The sequence below is a fragment of the Gorilla gorilla genome, chromosome X, assembly GCF_029281585.2.
Source record: "Gorilla gorilla gorilla isolate KB3781 chromosome X, NHGRI_mGorGor1-v2.1_pri, whole genome shotgun sequence".
NCBI classification, from domain to species: domain Eukaryota; kingdom Metazoa; phylum Chordata; class Mammalia; order Primates; family Hominidae; genus Gorilla; species Gorilla gorilla.
Genome location: NC_073247.2, coordinates 20251828 through 20265044, shown reverse-complemented (window position 1 = coordinate 20265044; position 13217 = coordinate 20251828). Strand labels below are relative to the sequence as shown.

The window sequence follows — 13217 nt, the reverse complement described above, 5'->3', positions numbered from 1 at the left end:
TACGAGGTTCAAAGCAAAGAATTCCACAGAGATGGGGAAAAATCAATACAGCTGTACTTTCAGAAATAAGATTATTACATGTTTTGGGCTATGGATCAATCTTTTCCTTTATTTTCAATTTTTTTCATTTTAATTGTGCAACAAGAAAAAAGACACTGTACAAAGCATTATACAATTAGCAGAGATAAATATCACCATGTTTACAAATTTGCAAACAGATGCACAATTAACACCAATAGATGTGGAATTTCGTCAGCTTCAGAATCTTCAAGCCATAGGTAAAGAATCTCTTTCACCTGTTTTGCAAGTCCAGGGAGGGTTTTCAGCTGGACTTGGGCCCCTGCTCTCCCTACCACCTTCCTCCACAGGCTGTCCTAACTCCTCTTTGTAGGCGGCCAGAACCTGAACAGACAAGGTCTTTCCTCAGCACTCCCACTCCGCCAGCTCCACCTTCCTCCCGAGGCCAGTTTTACTTGGCTTTCATCTGGCTTTCAACTTTATCTCTCCTCTCTTTGCTGGTCTAATTCATGTGTCTGGGGTGCTACTACCAGGGGGAAAAAAGTCTGCCATACAGGACTATAATTAATTAATCTGATGAAGGCAGTTCTGTTAATGATGACAATGTGTAGCCCTCCCAGGCAACATTTGCATTTTAACCAAGGCAGTTAAAGAAAGGACACCATCACCAGGAGGAAGGTCCAATCCCTGAAATCATCCCAACAGCAGCTGGCCACCCACCCCACCCACTGTGCCTCGGGCCAGCCCCACCTAGGGCTAATTATCTAGACTGGGCATTCTCCCGGCCTCCTGCCCTAATGCTCCAGGGCTCCCAGGAAATCATCCCCGGGGAGGAGAAGGAAGAGCAAGTGGGGGGTGGGGGTGAATAAATTACCAGCTGAGAGAAAAGGGTAAGGAGGTGGAAAGAAGCCAATGGGCGTGGAGGTCTCATTTTATATAATAAGTGTGCAGGGAATAGGCTTCATGCTAATTGGACACCCACAGTGATGCTTTCCTCACTCCTTCCAGCATGGGTGTAAAAGAAGCACCGTATATTCCGCCTCTTAAAGCTGGGTATATTTGCTAGAAGGAAAACTTCTGATTTCTCCCAGCATTTCATTTGTGAGAATAGTCTGTTACAGCAAGTAATCCAAAAAACATACAATGAATGGCCCAAACACAGCAGAGGCTTACTTCTTGCTCACCATGGATGGTGACCATAGCATGGGCAGCCACCTCTGCAGTCATTCAGGGATCCAAGCTGATGAACTCTGCCCTGCGGCCATCTTCATTCCAGGCAGCCAGAAGGGGAAAAGTAAAATGGCAGGGATGGCTGCAGCTGCACTCCCCAGGGTAGAAGTGTCACGAGGCCACAGCTAACTGCTAGGGAGGCTGGGAAATGTGGCCCAACAGTGTCAGAGAGGAGGAGGCAACAAGGACTCGGGCAGGCAGCATTTCTGCCACACCTGTGGGTCCCACTCTAAACCCTAACAGATTTTCTACTCCAAAGATTGAAAGAGTGAAGAAATAGTCTTGTCACAGGGATACTGAATCTTCATCTTTCCCACTATTGCCACTTCCCAAAACTACTTTTTTAACACCCTACTCTGGCCCAGGAACAGTGGCTCACGTCAGTAATCTCAGCACTTTGGGTAGCCATGGTGGGTAGATCACTTGAGCCCAAGAGTTCGAGACCACCCTGGGCAATATGGCGAAACCCTACCTCTACAGAAAATACAAAAAATTAGCCAGGTGAGGCGGCATGTGCCTGTAGTCCTAATACCTGGGGGGCTGAGGTGGGAAGACTGCTTGAGCCCAGGTGACTGAGGTTGCAGTGAACCGTGATCACACCACCGCACTCCAGCCTGAATGACAGAACGAGACCCCATATCAAAACAAACAAAAAAACAAATAAAAACCCTACTCTGAATACCACATTGATCTGAAAGAGCTACTCCCTTTATTAATATTATAAAAATAAGAAACACTATTATTTTGGAAAAAAGTTTTTTGGTAGAGGAGAGGAAAGAATCACTTCTGGTGGGCTACAAATAACATAGGAAATGTACTGATGCTGGGCATTAGATGTATCTTTTATTTTATTTTTATTTTTTATTTATTTTTTGATTTTGAGACAGAGTCTCACTGTCGCCCAGGCTGGAGTGCAGTGGTGTGATCTTGGCTCACTGCACCCTCAACCTCCTTGGCTCAAAGCGATCCTCCCACCTCAGCCTCCCAAGTAGCTGGGACTGGAGGTACATACCACCTTGCCTGGCTAATTTTTGTATTTGTTGTAGAGATGGGGTCTCATTTTGTTGCCCATGCTTGTCTTGACTTCCTGGGCTCAAGCAATCCTCCCACCTTGGCCTCCCAAAGTTCCAAATTCTTAATGAATCAGGATTGAGTAGGGAAAGTGAGGAAGAGAAGTGAGGGGGAATTTGAATTTACTAGAGATAGCTTTATGTGTTGCCTCATTTAATCCCCATGATACCACAATAAAATAGGCATGATTCTAGTTGGGCAGACAGAGGATTACCGATTAGAAACGGTTAGGAACTGAGAGCAAGATCCAGCTCCGGATGCAAGCAAGCAAGCACTGCCTCCTCTGCCTAGTGGTAACCTTCCCTCCAAACTGGAACCACTACAGCCAGAGTTGGGGGGCAGAGATGATCACCCTCGCCCAGCTGAGCAAAGCAGAGATCCCCTCAACTGGCAGACTTCCCATTACTTTTCAACCTGCACTACACCAGAAGTTTATTAAGTAGAAAAAAAGTATCTGACAAAAACATGGCCGCCTCCCTGCCCCTCCAAAAAAAAAAAAAAGAGAGAAAGATACAGCCTTAGAGGAATACCCGGGAAACAGCTTCACCTGATCACTCACCCCCATGCACGGAGTGTCCAAACAGCATTTTGGGGAACCCAACCTTCAATACCAGCAGACGGCCAAGGAGCACTAGACATTTGAAGAAAACCTCTAACAGGGAAGAAAGCAGCCAAAACAAACAACAAAAGCAGAGCTCAGAAACAATCTATGCAAAAAGAGGACATTTTTAGAGACCAGTTTAATACTGTCACAGATATGGAAGAATCATGAAACAAGATCAGTATGGTATGAAAAAGGAACATTTGAGAAACAAATTTTAAAAGTTTAGAATCTTGGGGAAAAATGAGGACATACTTTTAAAACTTAATGGAAAGATTAGAAGATGATGTTGAATAAAATCTTCCAGGAAGAACAAAAATACAAAGAAATGCAAAATAAGAGAGCTGGGCATAGTGGTACACACCTGTAAACCCAACTACTTGGGAGGCTGAGATGGGAGGGTCAGTTAAGCACAGGAGTTCAAGGCTGTAGTGTGGCTATAACCATGCCTGTGAATAGCCACTGCTCTCCAGCCAGAGCAACACAGCAAGACCCTGTCTCTTCAAAAAAAAAAAAAAAGAAAGAAAGAAAAAGAAAAATGAGAGGGAAAAAGTAGACCTAGTACAAAAGATCAAGAAACAAAAACGTCTGATCTCCCTCCAGCAATACTGCACAACAGCAGAGTGGACACCACCTTCAGAGTGCTGTAGGAGAACTGTCTCCATTCAGGACTACGCCCAAACAATTTACTGTCAAGATAAAAATCATGCTGTTTTCAGACAGAGAAGATCTCAAAAGATGACCCCCGGTGTGTCTGAATATATTAAGAGATATTTCATCACTGGGGAGGGTTTGAGGGATGAATCAAGGATAAGTGCACTGAAAATTAAGCAAAGAAAACTATCCTGAACCCTAGTGACTGCAGAAACTTGTGTTGTGGGTACACTGGCCGGGGCCAGAGTCACGGGCAGTAAAAGAATTTACTGAGACAGTAGTCAGTTAAAGAAAAACTAGTTTATGGCTGGGCGCGGTGGCTCATGTCTGTAATCCCCAGCACTTTGGGAGGCTGAAGCGGGCGGATCACCCAAGGTCGGGAGTTTGAGACCAGCCTGACCAACATGGAGAAACCCCATCTCTACTAAAAATACAAAATTAACCAGGCGTAGTGGCAGGCGCCTGTAATCCCAGCTACTCAGGAGGCTGAGGCAGAAGAATCACTTGAGCCTGGGAGGCGGAGGTTGCAGTGAGCCGAGATCTCGCCATTGCACTCCAGCCTGGGCAAGAAGAGGGAAACTACATCTCAGAAAAAAGAAAAGAGAAGAGAAGAGAAGACTAGTTTATTAGAGAAAAAGTATGTTGCAAGGGAGCAACGGGCAACACAGCAGAGAAGGGGTTGTCTGCAAACAGGCAGGGGCTGGAGGGAAGTTTTATAGGATCATGCTGGAGAAGCTACACGCAAATAGAGTTGTTTGTGGTTAGCAGTTTCTCAGAACAATTGTTCTCCCCCACCCTGGGGTCCCTTCTTCATTGATGCTAACTTATCAGGACTCCACAGTATGTACCCCCAGACTCAGCAGTGATAGCAATAGCAACCAAAATAAACACTGAATATTGTTAACCCCATGCTCCTCAGAGCGGGGAAGAGGACAGCCTTAGTTGCTCACGCCTGTAATCTCAACATTTTGGGAGGCCAAGGTGGGAGGATCACTTGAGGCCATGAGTTCAGGATCAACCCAAGCAATACGGTGAAACCCCATCTCTACAAAAAATACAAAAATTAGCTGGGCATAGTGGCATGCACCTGTAGTCACAGCTACTCAGGAGGCTGAGGGGGAAGGATCACTTGAGTCCAGGAGATGGAGGCTGCAGTGAGCTGTGATCATGACACTGCACTCCAGCTTGAGCAAGACCCTGTCTAAAAAAAAAAAAGAAAGGAAGAGGCTAGGTATGCTGCTCAAGATCCTACAATTCACAGGATGGCCCCACACCAAAAAATTATGATGTAATTACATTAGGGGTATGAAGGGCCAAGAATTGTGCCTGAGTAGTTGGGGGAGGGTAGGTGAGCATTGGAAAAGAGTGGAAATAAGGGCCAGGCACAGTGGCTCATGCCTGTAATCTCAGCACTTTGGGAGGCTGAGGCGGACAGATCACTTGAGGCCAAGAGTTTGAGACCAGCCTGGCCATCATGGCGAAACCCCATCTCTACTAAAAATATAAAAATTAGCTGGGCATGGTGGCTCGAGCCTGTAATCCCAGCTACTTGGGAGGGTGAGGTGGGAGGATCGCTTGAACCCCAGAGGTGGAGGTTGCAGTGAGCCGAGATCATGCCATTGCACTCTGGCCTGAGTGGCAGGACGAGACTTTCAAAAAAAAAAAAGAGTGGAAAAAAGGCTACATCCTAATATCCTACATTGGGAAGAACAAGCTAATAAACAAAAGTTGCAGCAATATACAATATAAGCCATCATTTAGGGATATGGACAGAAATACCAAAAGAAATCGGCTAAGACGTTTTGAGAGTTGTCTCTAGGGAGGGGGAAGTGATCAGTAGTCAGGCCAAATGACCAGTAGCATATAAGCACCCTTGAAGAACTACTTGATAATTCATACTGTGCAAGAGCCACTTTGATAAAATAAAACCTCATAAAAGATACACTGACACTCCTAGCCTGTCACGGTGGCTCATGCCTATAATCCCAGCACTTTGGGAGGCCAAGGCGGGCGGTTCACTTGAGGTCAGGAGTTAGAGACCAGCCTGGCTACCATGGTGAAACCCTGTCTCTACTAAAAATACAAAAATTAGCGGGGCGTGGTGGTGTGTGCCTGTAACCCCATGCTGAGGTGGGAGGATTGCTTGAACCCCAGAGGCGGAGGTTGCAGTGAGCCAAGATCATGCCACTGCACTCCAGTGTGGGAGACAGAGCAAGAATCTGTCTTAAAAAAAAAAAAATACGCTATCATGCTTGCCCCTTCCCTTCTATGAGTAAGAAGTGTTACCTTTCAAGGACACAGAGTCTACCCTGCCTGGGTTCTTGTTGACCTCGACAATTTGCCTTTGATCTGAAAGTCACCTTTTGCCAAAAGAAAGATAATCCCAGCCCTTCCTAGCCAAGCCAAGATGCTGTTTTTCTTCCCTTTCCATCCAAGAGAAGCAGCCCTCATTGCCTGCAACTTAATACGCTGAGGATTTAAAAAAACAACAACAACAAAAAACACAAAAAAACAGCCCAGGGGCTCCTTATCTGGGGAAAAAAATGTTACCTTTGCTTTGCAATTCAGAACATCCTAGTTCTGAGGTTCAACCAAATGAGGTTTGTCCAATTTTTTCTTTTTAATGATATAGTATTATCCTTCTAAGACATGTTCCCCTAAAGAGAAGCTGGAACATTCACACCCATAATGGGAACAGGCTGGCTCTACTACAGGACAGCCCAAATACTGCATCACACAAGGTAAAGGACAACAATTCCTCCAGAATACACCCTCTCTGTATCAGATACTGGTGAGATTTTCTTTTCTTTTTTTCTTTCTTTTCTATTCTATTCTATTCTATTTGAGATGGAGTTTTGCTCCTGTTGCCCAGGGCAGTGGCACCATCTCCGGCTCACCACAACCTCTGCCTCCCGGGAGCCTACCGAGTAGCTGGAATTACAGGCATGCACCACCACACCCGGCTAATTTTTTGTATTTTTAGTAGAGACAGGGTTTCTCCATGTTGGTCAGGCTGGTCCTGAACTCCCGACCTCAGGTGATTCGCCCGCCTCGGCCTCCCAAAGTGCTGGGATTACAGGCGTGAGCCACCGTGCCCGGCACTGGTGATATTTTTTAAAAGGCCTAAAAGAGCAACAGGCAACCCAGAACTCTTTCAAAATCCTTCATGTGGGTTAAAGTTTTCGGCTTGCATGTGTAGGAAGAGGGCTTGCAGAAACCTGCAGAATTTATCCTTCATGAATTGCCCCACTCCTGACTACAGTGCTTGAAAGTAAAAGAAGACCTGAATAAAAAGTCCATTCAGCTTTTACATTCTAACATTATCGTGTAGAATGTTCCCGCTGCACCCGGTGTGCAAGAAGAAAAGTTCCACAGAGCCCCAGCTTTTCTCCTCTGCTCTTAAGAACTTGGCCACAAATCCAGGTTTATTTGCATGCTGATACAAAACAACTCTGGCAAGGGGACAGACAACTCCAAAATGCTTTCCAAAGAGAAAAACCAGCCCTTCCCAAGTGGCAAGCCAGTTTTTTTGACCATGAATTACAAAGGTAGATTAAGAAACCCCCAGCTCATTACGACAAGGTGAAAACTGCTACTTGTTCTGAGCCTTTCATTATCATACTATTCTACCTTTAGCTCTTGGGCAAACTAGTTTTCTTTTTTTTTTTTTCAAAAGATAAATGTTACGACATGTTAAGAAATACTCATAACTGAGCCATGAAGACCGAACGCACCCTGGTACAGAAGTGAGATGCATAGCTTATGTTTACAGCTTCTCATAATCGCAGAAGGCTCTGGATTCATAGGCGTGAGTCAAGCTGAGTTAATGTCTAAGAGAGGAAGAATCCTCCCAGAGCTGACCCTCAAAGCCTCCAGCTCCCAGACCCTGGAATAGGACTTGAGGCTCACTGCCTGACTCCACACTCTCGCCCAAAACATCGCTGGAGAACAAGGATGAGAATTCAGCAGGGTCACATTAATTCACAGGCTGGGAAAAGGTAATAAAGATAGATTTGAAAGCCAGTTGGCAAGGTGGGCCTACCAACTGAAAGGGTCTTTCAGCACAGGAAAGAAAGCTCACATCTTGGTTTTTAACCTTACTATTAATTCTTAAACACAGATGGATCTTTATAATGACACTTATCCTAATAGCTGAAGAAAACACGGTAGCTGGCATCAAAAAGTGAGTAAAGCTTTACAACTCGGACATCACTTAGAGATGGCAGAGGCAAGGGAGATCCAAGCCCTCACCCACTGTTTCTCAGACACCTGGAGAAGCAGCAGCACTCCCTCGTGCAGATGTTGACCGCACACTGCATCTGGGCACAAAAATCCACCAGCAGCCACAAAGTTGAGAGTCACCCGCTCCTGACCCACTGCTGAATTCATCAGGTCCCTCTTTTTCAAAACGTTTACTGATATTTCACAAAGAGCTTGGTTGGCTCTTGGGAGCCAATATAAAGGCATATGAGACAAGAACTGATCCCAACCAGGGTGGTCACTCTGATATCCCCGGTCCTCGGGTCACGAGGTGACTTGGCATGGCCCATAAAGCGGAGACCCCTTTCCAAACCAATAAGTAAGGTACATCAGAGGCGCGGGGCCTCCACTCCTGCCCATCACCAACCACCAGTCTCAGCCCTGTGCCCTCTGCAATCAAGGACTCAGCTAACACTTTACATAAGACACTTGCCACCTGGCTGCACGCCCCCCAAAATATGCCCTGATTCCGTCTTTGGCATTCACACTGGAAAGGACATTTCAAAGCTCTGTCTCCAATCCAGAGAAATGTTCTCAGAGTCTGAAGCCCTGGGGTGGGTGAGTCAGGTGGGGGGACCTCCAAGCGTCCCAGACCACAGCAGTCTTGTCGCACACAACAGCTCTGGTGCCCAATGGCAACCCGAAAATCAATGGGTTCCCAAAGGAGCTGCCCTTGGGGCTAGGCCAGGCCCAAGTTACTGTCTTCTTTGGAGCTTCGGGCTAAGGCTTCTGGCATTCTTTTTGGGGGAGGGAGCGGACTCTAAGAAATAGTGAACAGGAGAGGCTGGGGCTTCATTCCTTCCCTCCCTTAACAAACATTCCTGAGGCCACAGGGGGCTGCTGACACCCAGCTGGTGTATTTAACGCTTCCTCATGAATCCCCCAAACAGCTTTGTGGAATTCAAGCCACTCTAGTGACATTTTAGAAATCAGTCCCCTCCCCTCCCCCCACTGAAGACTTCCACTGGTTGAATGGATGGGAACAGAAACATGCAAAAAACCCACCAGGATCACATATATCCACCATCTCTACTTCCGTTACGTAGATTCCTACAGCATGGACGTTATTCCTGCCCCCTCTCTAACAACAGCATGGAAATATGGGTTTGAGTGCATTTTTTTCCACCAACTGTAGCAAAATTTCAAGGCAGATATCAGCAGAAACGTACTGAGGAGTGATGAATCCTGTCGCCATCTGTCAGCGGAGGTTCTGCTGGGCTTCATGCATGCACCCCAAATTCCAAGAATGCTACTCCTCTGAAGTTGGTATCCCTTTAGCTTCAAACTAGACCCAGAGAGTAGTCAGTCCTGATTCTGAACAGCCACTCTGGATGCCCATAAAACACAGCACTTGGGAGTTCCTGCTTCAATTTCCTTTCTCCAGCTAAAAAAATGCAGATGAAGCAAGTATTTGTTTGAGTTTGACTATGTAAATAAAGCCTATTCTCAGGGCCAATGCGTGGGAGGAAAACAGCTCTCCATGCAAACACTGGCAATGCCAGGGGCCTCTAAACACACCACCCTAAAGGCCGGTATCTTCAAAAAGAAACAAGTTTTAAGAGCAAGAATCCTTTAAGAGCAAAGGTGATATATGGTTAATCTAACAAAAGAGATTCAAAACCAGGCTAATTTTGCCCCCAGAGGACATCTGGCAATGTCTGGAGACATTTTTGTCATCACACCTGGAGAGAGGTGACAGTAGCATCAAGCAGGTAGAGGCTGGGGAAGCTGCTGAGCATCGTCCAAAGCACAGGGCAGCCCCACAGCAAAGAGATTCAGCTCACAAAGTCCCCAATGCCAAGGCTGGCAAACCCTCACCTAACCAATGTGACGAAGGTATTCAATATGGCATTGCAGGAGATCCCAGACCCAAGCAGATGGCACTGACTGAAGGGGAGCAGCAGGCTTGAACACCGGGGCCAGAGTCTGATTCTTAGGGCCTTTCCCAGGACTCAACAGTTTGTGACCTCAGGATACACCATTTGCCCTGCCTGGGCCACAGCTGTTTCATCTATAAAATGGGCTGATAAAATTCCATCTGAAGACCAGGACCGAACCAGCCTTGTTCTTGACACCCCTCCCAGTTCTACTACACGCACTCCCATGAGGCTTTCAAATGATACCCTCATTATCATAAAGAGAAGGTGCGCTCTTACCTTAATGCAAGCTATCCCCAAATCAGAGTCTGCTAAATAGCAAGTGAGTTGTACAGTATTCCAGGGCTCTAATATTTAACTATTTAATTACAAGTGGAAAAAAAAAACGATTAGAAGAGCTATTTTTTAATGAGCCCCAGTGACTTTTCAGCAGCTTTTGGGAGAGGAAGATTCAAAGCTTGGATTAATCCACATTCTGAGCCAAGTGCAGTGGCTCATGCCTGTAATGCCAGGACTTTGGGAGGCAGAGGAGTTCGAGACCAGCCTGGGCAAAATGGTGAAACTCCCCGTTTCTACAAAAAATTTTAAAAAATTAACCAGGCATGGTGGCGCACATCTGTGGTCCCAGCTACTCAGGAGGCTGACAGAACAAGACCCTGTCTCAAAAAAAAAAAAAAAAAAAAAGAAGAAAGAAAGAAAGAAAAGAAATAAAAGAAAAAAAAAAGAGGAGTGTTCTGGCTGGGCAGAGTATACACACTTTATGACTGTCCACCATGTTTCCAAAGAAGCCAGTGTGATAAAAGGTTTATAACAATGGCAACCTCTTTCCTGAGTTCAACAAAAATTTAGTGCAAAGCTAAACAAGGCTTCTCCAAATCCCTCCACAAAGTTTTGTAATCATAAAAGCGACAGAAAATATAGAATGGAAGACGCTGGTGTCTCATTTGCTATTTGAACAACAAAGCCATCCCACTTCCCAAACTGATTACCAGTGCGGCGGGTTAGGAATCACTTAATTTCTTCCTGCTGTGGAGAGGCAGGAAAGCCGAGAAAACCAGTAAATTATCTTCAAATGCTTCTAGTCGCCAAGAATCTTTACATTTTAAAAGGAACTTCGTCGACACGAAAGGTCCGACTCAACCCTTCCCAGAGAAAATGACCACTACACACTTTTAACTAGAACACAGGGTGACTGGACTGTTGTTTATGTGTTTGCTTTTACAAGTTCATACAGGTTCAACTGGTAAGTTTCCAGATGGATTTTGTTTTGAGACAATAAAATTCAATGTTCTAAAGCAAACCACACACACACACACAACATTCCTGATGAGATACATCTGGAATTTCTTTCTTATTATTAGAACTCGGGTTCTGCTCTTAGGAAGCAGGCTTTCAGGTTTCTCTAAGTTTACGCAGGTATCCAGTGCGCAGTGGATCTGGGACTGGAAGCCGAAAGTCAGTAAACATCGATGGGCTGAAGGGAATCGAGAAGTTGCGCTGGCGACAGCTGCTACTCTGGATTTCGTAGTGATCACAGGCACCGGTCCAAGGGGTGCCGAACCAGGGACCCCAGAGAGGCAAACATAGGTGGGGACGGCTCGGGGACACGTTCCTTCCCTGGCCTCCAGGCAGCCCCGCAGGTGCAGGCCGCCGCTGGCGGGCCCGGGAGTGCCAGAGGACCCGGCCAGGCCCCTGCCCGGAGGAGGGAGGGGGAGGGGAAAGGGACTCCGGGCAGGAGCCATTTAAACTCTGCGAGGCGCGGGGAACCGCCAGGATCACACGCCCACGCCGGTCCCGGCGCCCAGGCCCGGCAGGTGACCCCAGCAGACGCGCGCGCCAGACCCCGGGGCGCGAGCCTACCGCCCCTCCCGCGCCCCTACCCCGACGCGCCCCGCAGCGCGGCCAGCTCCGGGCTGTCAGCGCCCGCGCCCCGCGGCCGCCTTACCTTGGTGATGACCAGCGGCTCGCCGTGCTCGCGGCCGCCCTTCAGGGTGAAGCCCCACGGGGCGCCGCCGCTCAGCTGCACCTCCACCAGGCGCCCGCCGTCGGCCGCCCGCGTCTCGGCCTCGGCCAGGCGCTCGGGCCGCGCGCGGGGCTCGGCGCCCTCCATGGCGCGACCGCTCAGCGTCCCTGGCCCGCGCCCATGCACGCCGGGCAGTCCCGGCCGTGGGATCGCAAGGGAGGCTGCGAGCACCGCAGAACTTGCGCCGTAACTTGGAAAGAAAGTGCCGGCCCGGCGGCGGAGGGAGCCCGGAGGCCTGGCGGGGAGGGGGCGGGGCCGGGGCCGGGGCCGGGGCTGGCGGGGAGGGGGCGGGGCCGACGGGGGGCGGGGCGGGCGCGTTCGGGAGCTAGTACCGCGGGGCCGGTCACGGGGAGCGCGTCCAGAGGTCCAGCCCGCGGCCCGAAGGGTGAGGGGCGGGGTCAGGTGCGCGCTCAGGGGCCCACGCGGCCGCTCGTACCGGGGAGAGCTGGGGAGGGGCGCGCCCCGGTGCTCTCGCCCGGTGGAGGGGAGCGGGCCGGGAGGGGCGCTCAGGCGCGCGCGCCGTTCAGCGGGTTCGGGGTCGGGGTCGAGGAGCGCGCGCCCCGGGGCCGGCAGAGCCAGCGCGGGCGAGGACGGGGGCGGAGGCCCCGGCGCCAGGTCGGGCCTTTCCTCCCGCGCCAGAGCTCTGCAGTGCTTCGAAGCTCTGGGCGCCCCCGCCCGCCGGTTGGAGGCCAGGACCGGGCAGGTGAGGCGGCAGGTGAGATGGCGGGCGCGGGGTGGCGTGGCGGGAGTCTCCGGCCTCCTCCGTCTCGGGGCGCGCGGCCCGCCGGCGCCCACACTTTGTTCTCGCGCACCGCGGGCTGCCACGCAGGTGAGAGCGGAAGCGCCGCGGGAGGCCCTGGTGCCCGCGCTGTGGCTGCTGCCCCGGGGCAGAGGGACCGCCCGTCCCGCGCTGCCCTGCGCGCACTCACACTCTGGACTTGGAGAGCCGGGAAGGGCGCCCCCCAGCAGCCTGAGCCGGGCGCGGGTCCGGCCTCTGGAGGGTCTTGGAAGACGGGCGCAGAAGGACCGTGCCACGTTTCCGCGAGGGCCTTCCCACCTTCCCGCAGAGGCCTCCCACAGCCACCGCGCAGAAAGCCGTTCCGTCTAGATGCTGTCCCCACTTGCCTAGGATTGGACCACAAGGCCTTCAAGTTTCCCAGGTTTACATCCCCGAAAAGGGGAGGTGGAGGTCTGGGATTGGTGAAAGTTTGCGGACAACATGTGTGCCACCTCTTCCTGCTCGGTTTCAGTTTCCATGAAACTCTGGTCTAAAGTACCTGCATGGATAAGTATTTACATGCTTTGCAAAAAAGCTGTTTTCGTTGCTGTTTCTATACGTAGCTGAACGCTGGTGAACACCTCTTTTCTCTAAGCAGCTCCATCCAGGCCCTTTTCAGAGGTGACGATGCTGGAGTACGCATCCAGGACAGGCCGGGAGAGCACTGGACAGAGAGTCAAGGGTCCCTGGGTCTGGGTTCTTCCA

At 49.7% G+C, this 13217-nt stretch overlaps 1 protein-coding gene across 3 annotated transcripts in view; it reads right to left on the bottom strand.

Annotated features, from left to right (window-relative positions):
• Positions 1–11969, bottom strand: part of SHROOM2 (shroom family member 2) — a 161073-nt gene extending 149104 nt beyond the window's left edge. For all 3 annotated transcript variants that reach the window (XM_031005994.3, XM_055377015.2, XM_055377016.2), the window contains exon 1: positions 11657–11969. In XM_031005994.3, the coding sequence (XP_030861854.2) occupies positions 11657–11821 (165 nt within the window). In that variant the 5' untranslated portion in view covers positions 11822–11969. The remainder of the gene's footprint in view (positions 1–11656) is intronic.
• Positions 11970–13217: the final 1248 nt, after the last annotated feature.